This window comes from Microchirus variegatus (assembly GCF_963457635.1).
Source record: "Microchirus variegatus genome assembly, chromosome: 23".
In the NCBI taxonomy this organism is placed as follows: Eukaryota; Metazoa; Chordata; class Actinopteri; order Pleuronectiformes; family Soleidae; genus Microchirus; species Microchirus variegatus.
In genome coordinates this window covers 5,575,607-5,595,086 of record NC_139824.1, presented here as the reverse complement: position 1 = coordinate 5,595,086, position 19,480 = coordinate 5,575,607, and the positions used below count along the sequence as shown (strand labels likewise).

Sequence of the window (19,480 nt, the reverse complement as noted above, 5' to 3'; positions counted from 1 at the left end):
GATTTATCAAGAAATACTTATTGAGTCCTTTAAATGCAGAGTGGTGTAAAATATCAACGGGTGTTTCCCAACACATGAAACCAGAACATGTTCCCGTTTAATGTATTTTATTGAAAGGAAAAATAACACTCAAAACAAGTAATCAATTATCAAAGTAGTTGGCAATTTACCCTGTTAACTGGGTAATTCATCAGTGCAGCACTAATGATTAGTTATATGCCACAAACACAAATATATTTAATTGTACACAGATGAACATATTACATATAAGAATAACAGTTTTTTACAAATGATCCATAGTTTATGGATTTCAAAATAAAAGCTTCAGCAAAGACTACAAAGAAAAAACTGTGGTCCTGACTCTTTCTGCTTTCTATTGTTATATAATTCTATACACATGTAGGTTTGTCAGGTTGTGTAGGTTTGTGTGCCACACAATTCACATTGTTTTTAGCTGCAGGTTTCCGAACGTGGCACCAGCTTCAGTTTGATTGGTCGTTTTGGCATAAGCAGAATCTGGTTGTCCATCTCAAGCGGGATCTGGCCATTAATGACATTCACAGAGAAACAAAGTGTGACCAAAATCAGTGATGCACAAAAACTCAGCTTTGATGTCAAATTATAAAAGACAGAGATTCAGTATGTGTAATTAGTACCATTACTTGATGAAAAAAGTTATGGTACTTTTAATTATTTAAAAAAAAATTGGGGGGGAAAGTCGAGATCTTGAGTTTCCAAAAAATAATGAAAACAATTTTTTTGTTTAAAAATAAATAAATAAAAATAATAATATATATTTTTTTGGAAACTCGAGATCTCGACTTTGAAACTCAAGATTAAAAAAAAAAAAAAAAAGTCTTCATTTTTTTTTCCTCATGTCACTTCGGGGGCTCCGTAAAAAAAGTGCCTATAAAGTTGAAGATTTGCGGTCTCACCTCAGTCTCCTCGCACACAGAGAAGCTGAACCTCTGGAGGATCTCCACAGCTACAAGTTTCATTGACATCAGAGCAAATCGCATTCCAATGCATTTCCTTGGCCCTTCTCCGAAAGGCAAATACGTGTAGGGATCAATATTCTGCTTGTTTTCCTTGCTGAACCTAAGGACACAGACACACATCAATCAACATAAAATAAAAAGGAATTTAATTTACTGGCTGTCTTAGTAAACCATAAATATATTACAGTACCTCTCAGGTTTGAATTCCTCTGGTTCAGGCCAGTAGTCAGGGTCACGGTGCAGAGTCCATATGGGGACCGTGACAACCATACCTTTGGGAATCTCAAGACCATTTATCTCCAAATTTGCCTTGGCCACACGCTCCGCACGTAGGACGATGGGGTACAATCGAAGAGACTCATTGATGACGCTGTCTAGATATTCCATTTGCATCAGTGCCTGGTACTCAACAGGAGCCTGCACACATGCACAGACACACATTTACCCGTGGTTTTTAAACTTTTAACACCAAGTACCACCCGAGAAAAGACTGAGCTCTCAAGTCACACCGTTATCACCATCGTTAAATGCTGTCAGCAGTCAGCTACAGACTTAGATAATGAAATAATAATTTGCTCTCTCATCGTCCTCCTCTTCCTCACAAATACTAGAGAAATTAGATTAAGATGGAGTGAGAGATAGTGTGACTCTAATTATTATTAGTTAATTTATTATTATTTTGTTTAACTTTCTACGCACTCTTCAGCTCTGCTCCGATCACTGGTATATACAGTAGCACAGTATTCCTGACTTTCCTCCAAGTACCACCAGAGGATGCTCGCGTAACCACTGGTGGTACACGTACCACAGTTTGAGAACCATTCTTCCTCAACAAGTTATAATATAATGAAATTCCGCTGATGTGATGAAAATGTAACGCATAATATAATATTTTCTTTGCTACTTTGGGGCCAAAACTTAACTGTCAAAACCTTACAAGTGTGTAAGAAAAAGAGTTTGACTTTGTCTACAATTCCAATTTCTACCAAATGAAAATAGGTTTATCTAAATTTTACACACTGGACCTTTATGGTTTGATACAAATATGTATCGTCTTAATACATTTAATAAAATAAAAGATGGGCTACGTTTAACGCGAAAGAGACCAGTTGCTAAGAAACCAAGATAATTCCCAACTAGAGTAACTCAAACACGGCTTACGGTACATTTTTATTTGATTTAAAGGGGCTATATGTAAGATGTGCTATTACAATTCAAAATGGAAACCACAATCCAAATAAAAAAATATCGGAGGCCATTCTGTTCCTCCTCAGAGACTTGACCATAGTTTGAGGAACCAGTTTGACATGAACCTAAATATAGCTACGCTCTTACCCCTGTTCCACAAATTCAATTTGAAGTCATAAATAAACTCTAAGTACCACTGTTATCAGTGAAAAGCATTTCATGTTTTCTTAATCTCTTATACAATACTTAAGATTGGGGACACACTACCACAATATTGGGGCCGATTTTACCCACGATTCACAGGACAGAGTCTGCACTAGTCAGCACTAGTTGGGGACATTTGGCACAGAAATCTGTTGCTGTGTGTGAGGGGTTACAGACCTGAGCCGACCTCAGTTGATTTGTTTGAGCCGACTCTGTACACAACCGTCTGTGCGTGTGCATTGATTACTGACCCGACTGCAAACACATGCTGCCAACAGTCAATGAAAAAGAGTAGGAGGGACACGGGACGCAGCGTCAGAAGACGTCAGGAAGTACGGGGAATCAAATATTTGATTTCTCAGAGCAGATAGCTGCGCAAACAACAGCAACAGCGAAACCTCTATGTTTGTTTAGCCATTTGCACTGTCGCTTTCGTAGACTCTCTCGCAAGAGAGCGCCATCTGATTAGTTGTCTTCTACGATGCCGGTCATGTCGTCTGTAAAGTCTATAAAGGTTGCCAAAGTTATGTAGTGGTGCGTCCCGAGCAACTTCAACATCAGCACGTGGCCCCATATTCCCTCTCCTCACAACTGACCTACCTTGTTAGGGAAGGTGGAGTCAATCTCCTCCTGCAGCTTTTTCATGACATGAGGATTTCTCGCCAGAATGTAAGCCAGGAAAGTCAGTGAGCTGCTGTTCGTTTCATACGCAGCGAAGATCATGAACAGGCCTTGAGAAAGGAGCTCGTGATCACTTAAACCTGAGGGAGTAGCAAGAGTTGTGGTTCACAACAGGTTTACTTTGTGTGCGTGGACTAATCATGAGGCCGTGTGTGTTTATCACCTTTATTCTTCTCTGCTGTGTTGTTTTTCTGGGCGTCCATCATCAACTGAAGGGAATCCACTCGATTCTGAGAGCAGACATCAATTAGAAGTTTGATTATACCTCCGAATCTGCGGTTACATTCACGTTCATACAAACATACATACATACAGCTTGTTTGCTGGATTTCCTGTTATTCTTGATCTTCTGCAGTACAGAGTAATAAAAGTCTGTGACAGAGGAAGGGAAATAGGCAAGCTCCATCTTGTCATATAACGGGATCAGAAAGGGGAAGAAGACTGGAGACAAATAGAAACCAATATATTTATGAAGGAACATTTGTGTTTAGTGTGTGAAATTGTAATTGTTCCAAAAAATAAATGTTGTACCCTGAATGATGAAGAGAGGGCTGAAAAAGTCAAACCTCGCCAACTCCCTAACGTTAGAGACAAATGGGTCAGAGGGGTTGTTGAGCGAGCCGATGTCTACACTGAATCCTGTGGTCATTATTGCATCCATACTGAAGGATCCAAAGAACCTAAAGAACACAGAAAACACATTAGATATTCTTATCCTTTAAGGTTAATGAAAACATATCTGAGTGATTCATTGTTCTTACTCCTTCAGATCCAGGGGCTCATCCTTGTCTGCCTTCTTTTGCATGTTGATGATCAGCTTGGCAGAGTTTTGCTTAATTATATCAAACATCTGTGGCACAAAGCAAAAAAAAATACTGTACAGATACAACTACAGAAACAGAGGTCTCAAACTCACGAGCCCGTGGGCTATTCGCAGAAAACCCGCGCATGCACGGTGGGAACATGCAAACTCCATGCAGAAAGGCCCTTGTTGATCCCCAGTGATCCAGCCTGGGTCTTCTTGCTGCAAAGAGTGCTGACCACTAACACCAACCGTGTGGTCATGACTCAAAATTAGCCAGAGGAGATCATCAGTGCACACTTTACCTCTTTCAGTTTTCCTGTGCTAAAGAAGGGAGAGAGTACACTGCGGATCCTCTTCCATTGCTCATCTTCAACGAAGTTCACGGCGTCGTACATCCCCCCGTTCACATGGAAGTTCTGCAAATGAGTTCAGAAATGTCTCCGAAAGACGAGAACGAGAGTTCCAGCGACCGCATTATGCGATGTGGTTGTGTAGTACATGTATATAAATGTATGCAGAACTTACTCTGCGGTTGGTGAAGAGAAGGTAACCCTCCTTCACCATAACGCTTTTTATCATGGCAGGATCTGTGATACACAGCACGGGCTGCCGGCCATCGAAAATCCTAAACCGGAGAAGTGAAAATACCAAATCAGCAGGTGGTATGTTCACAGTCGCATATTTGCAAAACATGTATGTAAGACAATTCCAGACAGAATATGACCTCTGAGGACAACAGTTAGATTAATGTTATGTCCATGTATATACATGCAGAAACACACTGTACACACAGTGCTGTGGAATATACAGACTTACCCCCATATTTTTCCATATTTCTTGAAGCATTCATAATCAAAATTCACTAATGCCTGAACAATAGGTGGGAAAGGGAAAAATTAACAACAATATACAAGGTAAGAAGAATAAGAATTCAACATTTGAACTACATTTACAGGATAGGTGGTTTCACATGTGAACATAATAGATTCAAATTAATCAAGGCAATCTCTCTAATTCATTTAAACTAACCCTAGGCCGACCATAGTAGATTGAATGTAGGGTTACAGTTACAGGTTATAGGGACTTCAAATAGTATTACAACCTTTCTATATTCCATCCAAGTGCCCAGAAAAAGTAGTGGTTTGGGACCAGGAACGCCCATTTGTTTAAACATCCCATGTGACCAAGAGCCATACCTGTGAAAAAAGCATAAAAACAAGAGGTGAAAGACAAATAAGTATTTTTCAATCAAATCAGAGAAAAACACAGAAACAAACGTGCTTTCATAAATGATCACTCACACAAGGATCAATGTGACAAGAGCAACCAGGAGAGTCCACGTCTCTGCAGAGAAATAAAGAAGGTAGCCCATCTTTGCACGTTTACTGTCCTCTATCAGTGTTTGTGGAAAATATTCCAGAGACCTGAAAAAACACTCGTCTTTATATCCTCCTGTGTGTCCAAGTCAAGCACGTGAGACTTGACCCAACTGGCAGAAAGTCCAGTGAATGATTGACATTATTAAAGAAAAAAACAGGGGTCAGCCTTTACTGTGTTCAGTTTAACCAGCATTGACCTCAGTCATTCCACTGCTGATGTTCAGAGACAGAGAGACGTTTCTGTGAGTGTGTGTCTCCTCAGATGGGGTTCATGTTTACACTCTACATTCCTCGTGTCAGTAGAGACATTCGTTTTTGTTGCTTTGTCCTCGCACAGAGAGAAGGAAAAGGGTAAGGTCCTTATTTAACCCAACATGTACACACTTTGGAAGTAAACACACTGTGGGCTACAGTTAAATAATGGAAAAGGTGATTGGCAGTAATGATGCATCTGTTTAAACTGCTGAATTACCATACAGGAAGCTTCGTATGAATAAAGTTATTGACTATTTATGTTCCCCTGAATTGGATCTTGCAGACAGTCCCTGCACTCCCACCTGAGAGACACTGCTCCCTGGTGGCTGCTGTTGGGACAAGGAATATTAATTTCGTCCTTTAAACTAAAAAAAAAATCGGTGGGTTTTTCCAACGCATGAAACCAGAACATGTTCACATTTAATTTATTTTTATTTAAAAAAATAAACACTCAAATAAAGTAATCAATTATCAAAGTAGCTGGCAATTCATTTTGTTAATTGAGTGATTAATCAGTGCAGAGAAGTTTAACTGCCACAAACATAAATATATTTAATTGTACATAGATGAATAGATTACATATAAGAAAAACAGTGTAGAAAAATCCACACAATACAAGTTTTTACAAATGATCCATATTGACTTAGTTTAGGATGGATTTCAAAAGAACTACAAAGTAAAGACTGTGGTCCTGAAAGACTGACTCTATATATGCAACACGTTCTAAATGGAAATCTTTCATCTATCTCTACTTTTTTTTTAGCTGCATGTTTCCGATCGTGGCACCAGCTTCAGTTTGATTGGTCGTTTTGGCATAAGCAGAATCTGGTTGTCCATCTCGAGCGGGATCTGGCCATTAACGACAGTCACAGAGAAACAAAGTGTGCGTAATTAGTACCATAACTTTGTCATGTGTTGTGTCAGAATGTGTTGCTCGATCTGTGGTCTCACCTCAGTCTCCTCGCACACAGAGAAGCTGAACCTCTGGAGGATCTCCACAGCTACAAGTTTCATTGAAATCAGACCAAATCGCATTCCAATGCATTTCCTTGGCCCTTCTCCGAAAGGCAAATACGTGTAGGGATCGATATTCTGCTTGTTTTCCTTGCTGAACCTAAGGACACACACACACGTCAATCAACATAAAAAATAGGGAATTTAATTTTACTGGCTGTTTTAGTAAACCATAAATATATTACAGTACCTCTCAGGTATGAATTCCTCTGGTTCGGGCCAGTAGTCAGGGTCGCGGTGCAGGACATATGTGGGGACCATGATGACCATATCTTTTGGAATCTGAAGACCATTTATCTCCACAGTTGCCTTGGTCAAACGCTCCACGCGTAGGACGATGGGGTACAATCGAAGAGACTCATTGACGACGCTGTCTAGATATTCCATTTGCATCAGTGCCTGGTACTCAACAGGAGCCTACACACATGCACAGGCACACATTTACCAGTGGTTCTTAAACTTCCACCTGAGAAAAACATTGAGCTCTTGAAGCGACAACGCTCAAATACAGTGGTGTAAATAGACCGAGCAAAGTCAGCTACAGGCTTTTCACAGGAGGCAGATTTATTCCCAATAAGATAATTTGCAGAAAGTGGTTTAGTGAAATTAGATTAAGATGGAGCAAAAGATAAGGTAACTTAATTATTATTATTTTGTTTAATTTCAGAGGAAACTTTGCGCACCACAATTTGACAACCATGGACTGAATGGACTACTATCATTGACTGAATGGACTCAACCATCAACAACCACTGTCTCGTCTTGGACACGAGGAGCCACCGAAAGTGTAATTCAACGCCATTGATGTGACGACAAAGTGCTCGTTTTAGCGGAAGCAAAAAATAATGTTTGAAATTGTGCAGTGAGATTTTGAGATACAGAGACAGGTCATAGTTTACTTTGTTACTCTGGGACCCAAACTAAACTGACAAAACCGAAAAAATGGTATTTCAAAATAGCAGCCTCTGTAGAGCTGACCTGACTACTGGTATAAATATAAAAGGCTCACTCAATGCAATGAGTAACAACAATTCATACGATCAGGTGATTGAATATTTAAATGAAATGAAGTCATTATTCTATTTTCAATTCCTGCCAAATGAAAACAGTTTTGTCTAAATTTTACACACTGGACCTTTAAGGTCAAACATGTATCTTCTTGATAAACTTCATAAAATAAAAGCTATTATTATTATTTAAGTTTAAAGTTAAAGAGGCCAGTCATTAAGAAACGAAGATTATCATCTAGAGCAGGAGTGTCAAAGTCAAGGCCCGGGGGCCAGATGTGGCCCGCCACATCATTTTATGTGGCCCACGAGTGATTAATTGGTCTTAGAAATCTGTGTTAAAGTAAGTCTATGCTGCTTAAAGACGTGCGTTGACCATATACTACATTTCCCACAATACATGGCGATTGTGTTAACTGCAAATTGACGGCATCCTTCCACTAGATCGCAGTGTATCATTGTATATCACGCGATGAGTGAAATTGAGATTGAGACTGTGATCGCAGCAGAATGTGTTCACAAAAGCCACAACCAAAAACGATGTGTCAGTGAAAGCTAGTTTTATTGTGGCTGAAGAAATCACCCGTGCTTCAAAGTCTTTTTCTGAGGGTGAGTTTTTGAAGCAGTGCTTGCCATAGAAGGTGTGTGAGCAGGTCTGACCTGACCAGATACAGACTTTTAAAACTGTTAGTTTGTCAAGAAACACCATCGTGGACAGGGTTACATCTATAATGCATAATATTGGTAACTTGAATAAGTCATAAATACAGAAAGTTACCTTTATTTTACATTATATTTGGTTACATTTAGTTACATTTATTCTGTATGACAGTTGCATCTGGCCCTTTGAGGGTAACCATTATGCTGATGTGGCCCTCAGTGAAAATTAGTTTGACACCCATGATCCAGAGTAACTAAAAAAAAAACTTTATAGGGGCTATATGCAACTTTAACATCATCATGTGGCCCCATACATAGACCTACCTTGTTAGGGAAGGTGGAGTCAATCTCCTCCTGCAGCTTTTTCATGACATGAGGGTTTTTCGCCAGATTGTAAGCCAGGAATGTCAGTGATCCGCTGATTGTTTCATACGCAGTAAAGATCAAAACCAGGGCTTGAGAAAGGAGCTCGTGATCACTTAAACCTGAGGGAGTAGCAAGAGTTGTGGTTCACAACAGGTTTACTTTGTGTGTGTAGACTAATCATGAGGCCGTGTGTGTTTATCACCTTTATTCTTTTCTACTGTGCTGTTTTTCTGGGAGTCCATCATCAACTGAAGGGGATCCACTCGATTCTGAGAGCAGACATCAATTAGAAGTTTGATTATACCTCTGAATCTGCGGTTACATTCACGTTCATACAAACATATATACATACAGCTTGTTTGCTGGACTTCCTATCATTCTTGATCTTCTGCAGTGCAGTGTAAAAAAAGTCTGTGACAGAGGAAGGGAAAAAGCCAAGCTCCATCTTGTCATATAACGGGACCACGAAGGGGAAGAAGACTGGAGACAAATAGAAACCAATATATTTATGAAGGACACATTTTTGTTTTGCAGGCAATCACACAATAAAGTGATATATATATATAAAAAAAAGAAAATACCATACCCAGAGTGAGGAAGAGAGGGCTGAATAAGTTAAATCTCAACAACTTCTTAATGTTAGAGACAAATGGGTCAGAGGGGTTGTTGAGCGAGCCGATGTCTACACTGAATAATGTGCTGGTTATTGCATCCATAGTGAAGGATCCAAATAATCTAAAGAACACAGAAAACACGTCATATATTCGTATCCTTTAAGGTTAATGAAAACATATCTGAGTGATTCATTGTTCTTACTCCTTCAGGTCCAGGGACTCATCCTTGTCTGCCTTCTTTTGCATATTGGTGATCAGCTTGGCAGAGTTTCGCTGAATTTGGTCAAACATCTGTGGCACAAAGTGAAAGACGAGGAGGATATAGAGTACAACAGAAACACAACGTTCTCGTAGAGCTGCTTCTGGATAAGTTTAGCTTTAAGACGAGGTTCGAGGAAGTGTCACGATGAGAAAATGGGACATTGTTTTATATTATGAAGAACAGAGGAGTGACCACAACTGGACACCAAGGACGTGCACCACATATTGTGTCCCAAAAGCTTCTGCTGAGAACAAACGGATGGTGATATGCAACTTATTATTGTTTTACTTGTTACTTAAAGGGTTTTAGAACTTTTGGTTGACTTTGTGAAACTCCTATGCACACATTTTCCATATAACGACTTAGAATTAGCCAGAGGAGGTCATCAATGCACACTTTACCTCTTTCAGTTTTCCTGTGGTAAAGAAGGGAGAGAGAACACTGCGGATCCTCTTCCACTGCTCATCTTCAGCGATGGTCACGATATCGTACATTGCCCCATTCACATGGAAGTTCTGCAATTGAGTTCAGAAATGTCTTACGAAGGACGGGGACGAGAGTTCCACTAACCACATTTCGAGTGCGTACGCAAAACTTACTCTGCGGTTGGTGAACAGAAGGTAACCCTCCTTTACCAGAATCGTTTTTATCATGGCAGGATCTGTGACACACAGCACAGGCTGCCGGCCATCGAAAATGCTAAACCGGAGAAGAAAAAAAGATGAGAAATACTAGAACAGCAGGTGACATTTTCACACAGTCACATATTTACATAACATACTAACAACATATTAATGTTATGACCATGCAGAAACACACAACATACAGACTTACCCCCACACTTTTCCATATTTCTTGAAGCATTCATAATCAAAATTGATCACTCCCTAAACAAAACAACAAGTTACAAAGTAATGAGAATACGATTAAGAGGGAAAAAGTCATTAAGAATGGTCACAAGTCCATGTCTGAACTACATTTACAATATAGATGATTTTACATGTGAACATAGCAGAAATTAATCCAGTGAATCACCCTAATTTATTTGAATGTATCTAAAATAAACAGCGTCCTCCTATTGCAAAAACCCCACAGCAGTTGTACCGATTGGTGACTGCGTCTAAAGAGTCTTCTGGTCTTTTTAAAAGCTGCAGTTTCTGGTTCCAAACAGACATTTTTTTTTCTATTAGATATAGGGAAAGGCTAAATAACAGAGAACTATAATGCCCTATGATTTATTAAACTATTGCCCATTCATTTTAACTTGTTGTAATGTAATACACTGCCAGTTGAAGGTAGGGTTACAGTTAGGGAATTTTTGTTACTTCAAATAGTATTACAACCTTTCTATATTCCATCCAAGTGCCCAGAAAAAGTAGTGGTTTGGGACCAGGAACGCCCATTTGCTTAAACAACCCAAATGAAAAAGAGCCATACCTGTGAAAAAAGCATAAAAACAAGAGGTGAAAGACAAATAAGTATTTTTCAATCAAATCAGAGGAAAAACACAGAATCAAACATGCATTCATAAATGATCACTCACACAAGGATCAACGTGACAAGAGCAACCAGGAGAATCCACGTCTCTGCAGAGAAATAAAGGAGGTAACCCATCGTTGCACGTTGACTGTCCTCTATCAGTGGTTGTGGAAAATATCCCAGAGACCTGAAAAACCACAGGTCTTTATATCCTCCTGCAAAGGCCTGTTTTGTGTCCAAGTCGAGCACGTGAGACTTGACCTAATTGGGAGAAATGTCAGTAGTGAATGATTGACATTATAAAAAAAAAAAAGGGCAGCAATTACTATGTTCAGTTTAACCACCACTGACCGAAATCATTCTGCTCATGTTCAGAGACAGAGAGACGTTTCTGTGATTGTGTGTCTCCTCACATGTGGTTCATGTTTACACTCTGCATTCCTCATGTCAGTAGAGACATTCATTTTCTTTTTTCTTGCTTTGTCCCTGCACAGAAAGAAAAGAAAGGAAAGGGTAAGGTCCTTATGTAACCCAGACAGGAAGTGTCGCGCATCCTGCAGGGTTAGGGAACGCTCACTGTTCTGAGATCACAACAGCTCGGACAAGAACGAGAGAGCAATGGGTTTTCTTCCTTTCTTCTCTGTAGAAACGTGGATTTTACTGATCACATGTATCTGCCTGTTTGTCATGTAAGTATCAGAGATCACAGCTACTTCTATCAAAGCATTAGCACTCCATCTAGAAGTAAACAGTGTCTTTCTTGTTTACTGCAAAGCTATGGCAAATGGACTTATGGAGTTTTTGACAAAATGGGGATTCCTGGTCCAAAACCGTCGATGTACATGGGCTCAATATGCCGACACAACAAAGTAGGTGAACCCTTGTGTAAAATTTGTGAATATGAAGTGAAGGAGTTTTATTTATGATGTTAAAACTGATTCCTGGACAACTCGGTTGCAGTGTTTGTGTGTGGAAAAAAAATACTTTTTGGCAAGAGTGCTTATAAATAATGCATATTATGCATCTTTACAACAATGACCAAATATAATAATAATATATACCTCAGTTGTGTGTTGCCAAATTAATAATAACTTATTAATATGTAAATCTGTCACTAGGTTTACTATTTAGATGACCACGAATGTGCAAAAAAGTACGGGAGAGTATGGGGGTGAGTAAAGACTCTCTTGATTATTTTAATTAATAACCAGTTTAATGCAGTGTGTTTGGCAGATTCTAACCTTTGACCGTTGTAAATGTGTGTTTATGTAATGTCCAGCACGTATGAGCTCAGATGTCCTTTGCTGGCTGTGATGGATCCTGAAATGTTGAAAATCATCCTGGTGAAGGAGTGCTTCACCTACTTCATCAACCGCAGGGTAAGAAAAAAAAACCACACAAGATTACGCGAGATTAAGATGCTGAAGGAAAAGTAGAGGAAGTGACACTGTTTGAAATGGAACTCTTGACAAAAGATTATCGGTAGGTCACAGGTTTTAAGAAAACTTCAATTTCATCCGAGGGGCACTTTGTTTGTTTTGCAGAATATAACATATGGCACATTTAAAAGACCAGGTAGACTGAAATGCATGGGTTTACCTCAGGTTTCATCTCAATTGCTGCTAATTTTATGGTATCTTTGACCTTTGACCTTTGACCAGGAGTACAAGGCTGACTCTCCCTGGACAGAGACTGTTGTGTATTTCCAAAGACAGCCTCCTAAGGTCCAGGTGGCTCAGATCAGATCATCTACACAACTTTACCCAGACAATACAATAACGCTTGTCTTTACTTGTCTTTCAAGTAAAACAAGGTACAATGATGTTATCAACATGTAAAAGCATAGCCTCTTGAGGAAGTAAACACGCTGCTGGCTCTTTTTTCAAAATAAGACAGCTAAGTAATGAAATACAAGGCGACTGGCAGTCAGGGAAAATGATGATAATAATGTTAAAAAACAGTGTTGTAATGTAACAAAGTACAAATACTTCATACGTTACTTAAGTACAACATTCACATATATGTACTTTACTTTGTTAATTATATTTCTCGCAACTTTTTAACTATTTTTGAGACTCGTTACTACCAGATAAAATCAGAAGAAGAAGAACAGTTGGTCATGGTCTGTATTTAAAGAGCTTTTCTAGCCTTAATAACCTGCTTTACACTATAGTTTTGCCCTTCAGCCATTCACATGCTGCAACATGGTGTTAAATGTCTTGCTCAAGGACACATATAGATGAGCAGATCCAGGAATTGAACCCACAACCTTCCAGTTCATATAGTTACAGTTAGTTCTTAAACTTGCATTTTATATCAGAAAATTACTTTTGATGCTTATGGACAGTAAATGTCATATACTTTAAGTAATATTCAAAAAAAAAATGTGACTTAAACTTCTACTAAAGTCATTTTCTGGTACTTTAACTCAAGTATCCCTTTTATGTACTTTATACATGACTGAACAGTGTGGTTACAAAATCTAGAAAACATATATTCACATGACTATCATGTGCTTTTAGAACTTAAAGCTGAATGGAGACCTTAATGATGCACTGGTTTTTTGTGAGGATGATCAGTGGAGGCGAATCCGTAATCTCCTCACGCCCTCGTTCACCTCTGGTCGTTTAAAAGAGGTAGGAATAATATATACATATATATATATATTTTTTTTTAAGTGATTTGTGATATGTGATTCATATGTCAATATCATTTCATTCAGTTTCTCTTATTTACCTTATCACTCTTCATCCAATTAAGATGTTTAGCATCATGAAACATCATTCCCGCAAAATGACAGACTCTCTGCAGTCCAAAGTGGACAATAACGAAGTGATTTCAATAAACGAGTAAGTGTGTCCATTATGGGAGCATTTGTTAAGTAAGTACCCAATAAATGTTACGTGTATTAAATCCACTGTCACCAGAAATTGCGAAAATGTTTCTTTTACAAATGAGAGAAAGAATTGCAAACTTCTTTGAATCCATGTCCAGCTCACCACCAAAATCTAACAATATCTTCCATTGCCATCACTTACATCCTTAGAAAATGTCATCAAAATATGTCCTTACATTTTTCTCCTACGCTGCTCACAACGAAACCAAAGACATGCTGTAATCTGCTTTTCTTAGATGTTTCTGTGGAAACACGTTTAACCCTCACTGATGTTTGAAACCAGCTATAAAAAGATATAACATTCACAACAGAATATTAACACTAAAAGGCAGTAGTTAAAGGAGAGAGAATAGTAAAAAAAAAAAAAAAAAAAGGAGTGGCCATACAAACAAGATTCATATAACACCTTTATAGACGTTTATAGAAGGCAGTGTCTGAAGAGAATTTTTTGCAGCTCATTTCATGTCCATAGACGTTTTTAACCAAATTCTGAGTTCATTTTAACGAAAGGCTGTTAAAATCTGTGTGTCTCAGGTTCTTTGGACCATACAGTTTGGATGTGATGGTAAACTGTGTATTAAGCGTGGACACAGACTCACTCAACAACCCAACCTGTTCCATGATGAGACATGCAAAGAACATATTTAAAATTTCAATCCCTGTCTTCCTATTACAAGGTATTTCCATGTGTTTCTATACCACCTGTCTTTTCTTAGTAGTAGTATTTTTTTTGTTTGTCACCTAATAACTTCCTTTACTTACCTTTTCCCTCACAGGATGCTTCCCAGTCTTTCTTCCTCTCTTGGAGATGCTCGGTGTCACTCTGTTCCCCAAAGATCCTATTGCTTTCTTTAAATTGATTGTGAACAAGATCAGGGCAGAACGAAACGGAAGCAAGGTGAGAGACACACACAGGGAGAGAGAGAGACACACAGTGAGCGAGAGAGAGAGAGAGACACACACACACAGGGAGAGAGAGACACACAGTGAGAGAGAGACACACACACGGGGAGAGAGAGACACACAGTGAGAAAGAGAGAGACACACACACACGGGGAGAGAGACACAGTGAGAGAGAGACACACACAGGGAGAGAGACACACACAGTGAGAGAGAGAGACACACAAACAAGGAGAGAGAGACACACACACACAGGCAGAGAGAGACACACACACAGGGAGAGAGAGGCACACGGTGAGATACACAGACAGGGAGAGAGACACACACACACAGGGAGAGAGAGACACAAGGTGAGAGAGAGACACACAGGGTGAGAGACACACACAGGGAGAGAGAGAGACACACAAAGGGAGAAACAGACACACAGGGAGAGAGAGACACAGTGAGAGAGAGACACACACACAGGGAGAGAGAGACACACATACAGGGAGAGAGAGCGACACACACACAGGGAGAGAGAGACACAAGGTGAGAGAGAGACACACACAGGGTGAGAGACACACACAGCCAGAGAGAGAGACAAGGTGAAAGAGAGAGTGAGAGACACAGAGGGAGAGAGAGACACACACAGGGAGAAAGAGAGACACACAAGGTGAGAGACACACAGGGGAAGAGAGAGAGACACACACACAGCGAGAGAGAGAGAGAGACATGCACAGGGGGTGACAGACACACACATGGGGAGAGAGACACACACAGGGTGAGAGACACACACAGCCAGAGAGAGAGACAAGGTGAAAGAGAGAGTGAGACACACACAGGGAGAAAGAGAGACACACAAGGTGAGAGACACACAGGGGGAGAGAGAGAGAGACACACACAGTGAGAGAGAGAGAGAGAGAGAGAGAGAGAGACATGCACAGGGGGTGAGAGAAACACACGGGGGAGAGAGAGACACACACTGGGAGAGAGACACACACAAGGTGAGACACACTAAACTCTTCATCGCTACAATCACTTTCTGTCTAACCTATTTTCAGAATTCAAGAGACATCCTTCAACAAATGATCAACTCTAAGACAATGAAGGAATCCAACAAACCAGCGGGTAAATAAACACTTACACTGACACACAACTGTACACTACGATCACATATATGACTCCTTTTAATGTGTCGTTGTTTGTGCATCTTACACTGACCCTCACAGGTTTCACCGATCATGAGATTACCTCTCAAATAACAATGTTTGCCTTTGCTGGATTTGAAACCACTGCTAATACTCTCTACTTCCTGGCCTACCTTTTGGCGAGAAATCCTGACGTCATGACCCGCCTGCAAAAGGAGATAGACTCTACTTTCCCCGACCAGGTAAATCTCACGTTTCTGCTTCTGGAGCCATTCTTTCTCTTACTTGTGTGTGTTTAATCAAAGAGTTTTAAACCGTCCACAGGGTTCGGTCGAGTATGAAGCTCTGATGCAGATGGAGTACCTGGACGGAGTGGTCAGCGAGTGTCTCAGGTGAGAACTTTATTCAGAACAGAAACGTGACGTGGAATCATGGCAAGGCAAAACATTTAAAGCTGTAGTAGGCAGCTTTATTTTCTCAGGTGGCCATTTTGCTGCATATCCATCTTTTACCACTTTATCCTCCACATGGGGGTCGCCTAATACCCAATTAATACCCAACTTTATGTCCAGGAAAGGCCATTACACAAACCGTGTGGCCACCATTTTGCTGAACAGCAACATGGGGTGTGGTTTTCAGTAAACCACACCAAAAGAAATTGAATGTATTTATTATTTAACAAAGCAATCCAGGTAGGTACAGATGAGAGTGTAAGTCTTAACTCTGACCTGGAAATGACTGCAGGAGAAATGTTAGGGAAGCAGGAAAGGTCAAATAAAATATTTAGCAGACATCTCAAGTTCTGGGGTAACTAGGGTGGTAAATAAAATTCTCCTCTCTTCTTAATAGGCTCTACCCTCCGATTCCACGTCTCGACCGAAAGGCCAAAGAAAGTGTCATGATTAAAGGAATCACAATCCCAAAGGACATGGCACTGATGGTTCCTGTCTACGCTCTGCACCGTGACCCTGAGCTGTGGCCGGAGCCAGAGGAGTTCAGGCCTGACAGGTAACAGAAATAAGCAGAGTCAAACTGTCAACTGTCATGATTTGAATGTTTCACAATCCAGCAGCGTTACTCTCACTCACACATTGGGTGAGAGTAACGCTGTGCGGTGTGGCCCCTTGGGGCCCAAGCAGCAGGTCAGCAACAGGAATTACTGAGTTTTCTTGAGGATGTTTCACCTCTTATCCTGTCAGAGTTGTAATGTAACAATTAGAAAATAGAACGGAAAATAACTTTGGATACTTAAGTTCAGTAAATGTCATATACTTTACTTAAGTAATATTATCAGTAATATTTTACTGAAGTAATATTATTAAAAAGGGGAAAAAGGGACTTTAACTTCGACCAAAGTCATTTTCTGGTACTTTTAATCAAGGTACTTTATACAAGTCTGGTGTCCACTGGTCAAGGGAGATAATATGTTTATCAGTGCAGGTCATTCCCCCCCGACCCAGTTTGGAGAAAGTTTGCGAGGATAAAGTCTGCTAACTTTTATGCTAACGTGTTAGCATACATCTGCTAGCCTACAGCCTAACGCGTCTGCTCGCATAGCAGAAGCCTCTGTCTATTTTAAAGGTGCATTATGTAATAAATCTAAAGCAACTGGCCATAAAATCCTCCTAATATGTCACAGAGACTCAGGAATAATGTTCATATAACAAACTGAACTCAGTCACTAGAGTCTCAGCTGCCGAGCAACCACGGGTTGCCAGTTACGTCGGAAAACAAAACCTAAAAGACCTCGATATATTGAATTTGAATGTAGTAACTGTTTTTGGCCACATTCTTACATATGGCACCTTTAAGAAGTACAGCCACGATTTAGTTCTGCGTTTATGAATCGATTCACAGCAACCAAAAAACCCTAATTCATATACAAAGTTTAGGGTTTTAATACCCACAGTACTGTGATTTGATTGTAGTGGCTTCTTCGAAACTTCAACTTGCACAATTTTGAGAAAAAAAACAAAAACAAAAACGAAAATACGAAAATTAAAAAAAAAAAAAAAAAAAAAAGTGTACTTAGTTTGCCAGCTTGTTGCTGGTTTAGCCGTGGTGGGTGATAGACTTCTTGGTATTCATAAATGTTTAACTTTCATTTCATTTGATGACGTCTGCTTATTTTCTAGATTCAGTAAAGAGAACAAGCAGAACATTCACTCTTACGCTTACCTGCCCTTCGGCACTGGGCCTAGAAACTGTCTGGGCATGCGATTTGGTCTGGTGATTGTGAAACTGGCCTTGGTCGAAGTGTTGCAGAACTACAGCTTCTCAGTCTGTGAGGAGACAGAGGTAAATATATTTAAATTTCATGCCGATGTGCATTTCATTTCATTTGCATTAAATGACACCCAACATGCAATACGTGTATCAAGAGAGTGGTTCCTGATTTTGTGAATTTGTTGATTCTACAGATCCCTTTGCAGATGAACCCTGAAAGCCTTGTTGGACCCTTACGACCAATTAAACTGAAGATGTTGGCGCGCTCCACCACCTGAGGAAAAGTGGACGCAGGCAACTTGAAAGCATGTATACATTTGTAGACTAATGCGAATCAGAGTGCATAGTGACTGGAGTCCAGTATATAAAATGTGGATCTTGTTATGGCATTTCATGATAATTACAGCAAACATTCAATAATCTGATTAATAAAATATATACAGTGCTGTAAAAAAGTATTTGTCATCTTCTTGGTTTCTTTTTTTTTTTTTTGCATGTTTATCACACTCAAAGACAAAGATAACCCACAAAATGCAGATTTTAAAGTGATGATTTTATTTATTAAGGAAAAAAACTATCCAAGCCTACATGGCCCTATTTGAAAAAGTAATGAAAAAAGTTGCAATAACTGGTAATGAATCTCACATCACTGTGGAGGAATTTTTGCAAACTTTTCTTTGCTGAATTGTTTTAGTTCCAATTTTAGCCATATTGGATGGTTTCGGAGCATGATCCATTTTGTGAGGTTGAGTTATGAACACTGACCTTAACTGAGGTAAGTGAGGCCTGCAGTTCTTTAGATGTTGTTCTGGGTTCATTTGTGACCTCTTGGATGAGTCGTTGCACTCTTGGGGTAATTCTTGTAGGCTGGCAACTCCGTGATGGACTGGAGACCTGTCCAGCATGTCAGCTGGGATTGGCACCAGCGCCGTAGGGAAGTATCAATTTAAAAAGATGATATTGACTCTGGTGGTTCAACAGTCGAGGAGCTGATGGCCACATCTTGGTTTGTTTGGCCTGGCCTATAGCCACACAAATCACACCAGATGAAAGTCCCCAGCTTTAAAGCATCAACATGCAATCAAAGTAAATATTTTACTGCCCTACAAAGGTAACGTTCACTGCAGTTCACTTTAGTATCACGACATATTCTACCATCAATAAATTTACTGCGGTCACTGACAGATATTTGATAGAAGTTAATGATCTACCAAAACTGACCTTTTACAAGACAAATCGAGCAGTGTCATGTCTGTAAAATGTTTTATACTTTTGTCTGTATAAAACAATATCTGCCTAACCTTCATAGTTTGATTTTGTCTTAGGGGTTTGATTGGAAACATTTTAAGGTGATGTATGTATGGTGCACAGGTTTTATCCTGGTTGTCCGGTTTCCTCCCACAGTCCAAAAACATGCAG

At 39.7% G+C, this 19,480-nt stretch overlaps 3 protein-coding genes across 3 annotated transcripts; 1 reads left to right on the top strand and 2 right to left on the bottom strand.

Annotated features, from left to right (window-relative positions):
- Positions 1-450: 450 nt before the first annotated feature.
- On the bottom strand, positions 451-4,856 carry LOC310943685 (cytochrome P450 3A56-like; the record flags this gene model as incomplete). The annotated part of the gene is made up of 12 exons (XM_083909321.1): positions 451-540; positions 936-1,098; positions 1,189-1,415; positions 2,991-3,151; positions 3,235-3,301; positions 3,385-3,512; positions 3,603-3,751; positions 3,833-3,921; positions 4,179-4,292; positions 4,402-4,501; positions 4,693-4,745; positions 4,830-4,856. The coding sequence occupies 12 exons, from the start codon at positions 4,854-4,856 to the stop codon at positions 451-453; spliced, it is 1,368 nt and encodes a 455-aa protein (XP_083765447.1).
- A 1,413-nt stretch (positions 4,857-6,269) lies between these two features.
- On the bottom strand, positions 6,270-11,272 carry LOC310943684 (cytochrome P450 3A56-like; the record flags this gene model as incomplete). Its single annotated transcript, XM_083909320.1, has 12 exons — positions 6,270-6,359; positions 6,462-6,624; positions 6,715-6,941; positions 8,516-8,676; positions 8,760-8,826; positions 8,910-9,037; positions 9,144-9,292; positions 9,374-9,462; positions 9,835-9,948; positions 10,033-10,132; positions 10,268-10,320; positions 11,264-11,272. The coding sequence occupies 12 exons, from the start codon at positions 11,270-11,272 to the stop codon at positions 6,270-6,272; spliced, it is 1,350 nt and encodes a 449-aa protein (XP_083765446.1).
- A 258-nt stretch (positions 11,273-11,530) lies between these two features.
- On the top strand, positions 11,531-18,339 carry LOC310943682 (cytochrome P450 3A27-like; the record flags this gene model as incomplete). Its single annotated transcript, XM_083909318.1, has 14 exons — positions 11,531-11,601; positions 11,688-11,781; positions 12,031-12,083; positions 12,192-12,291; positions 13,435-13,548; positions 13,673-13,761; positions 14,343-14,485; positions 14,585-14,706; positions 15,749-15,815; positions 15,917-16,077; positions 16,160-16,227; positions 16,685-16,843; positions 17,971-18,133; positions 18,256-18,339. 14 exons carry the CDS (start codon positions 11,531-11,533, stop codon positions 18,337-18,339), a joined length of 1,488 nt encoding a protein of 495 aa, XP_083765444.1.
- Positions 18,340-19,480: the final 1,141 nt, after the last annotated feature.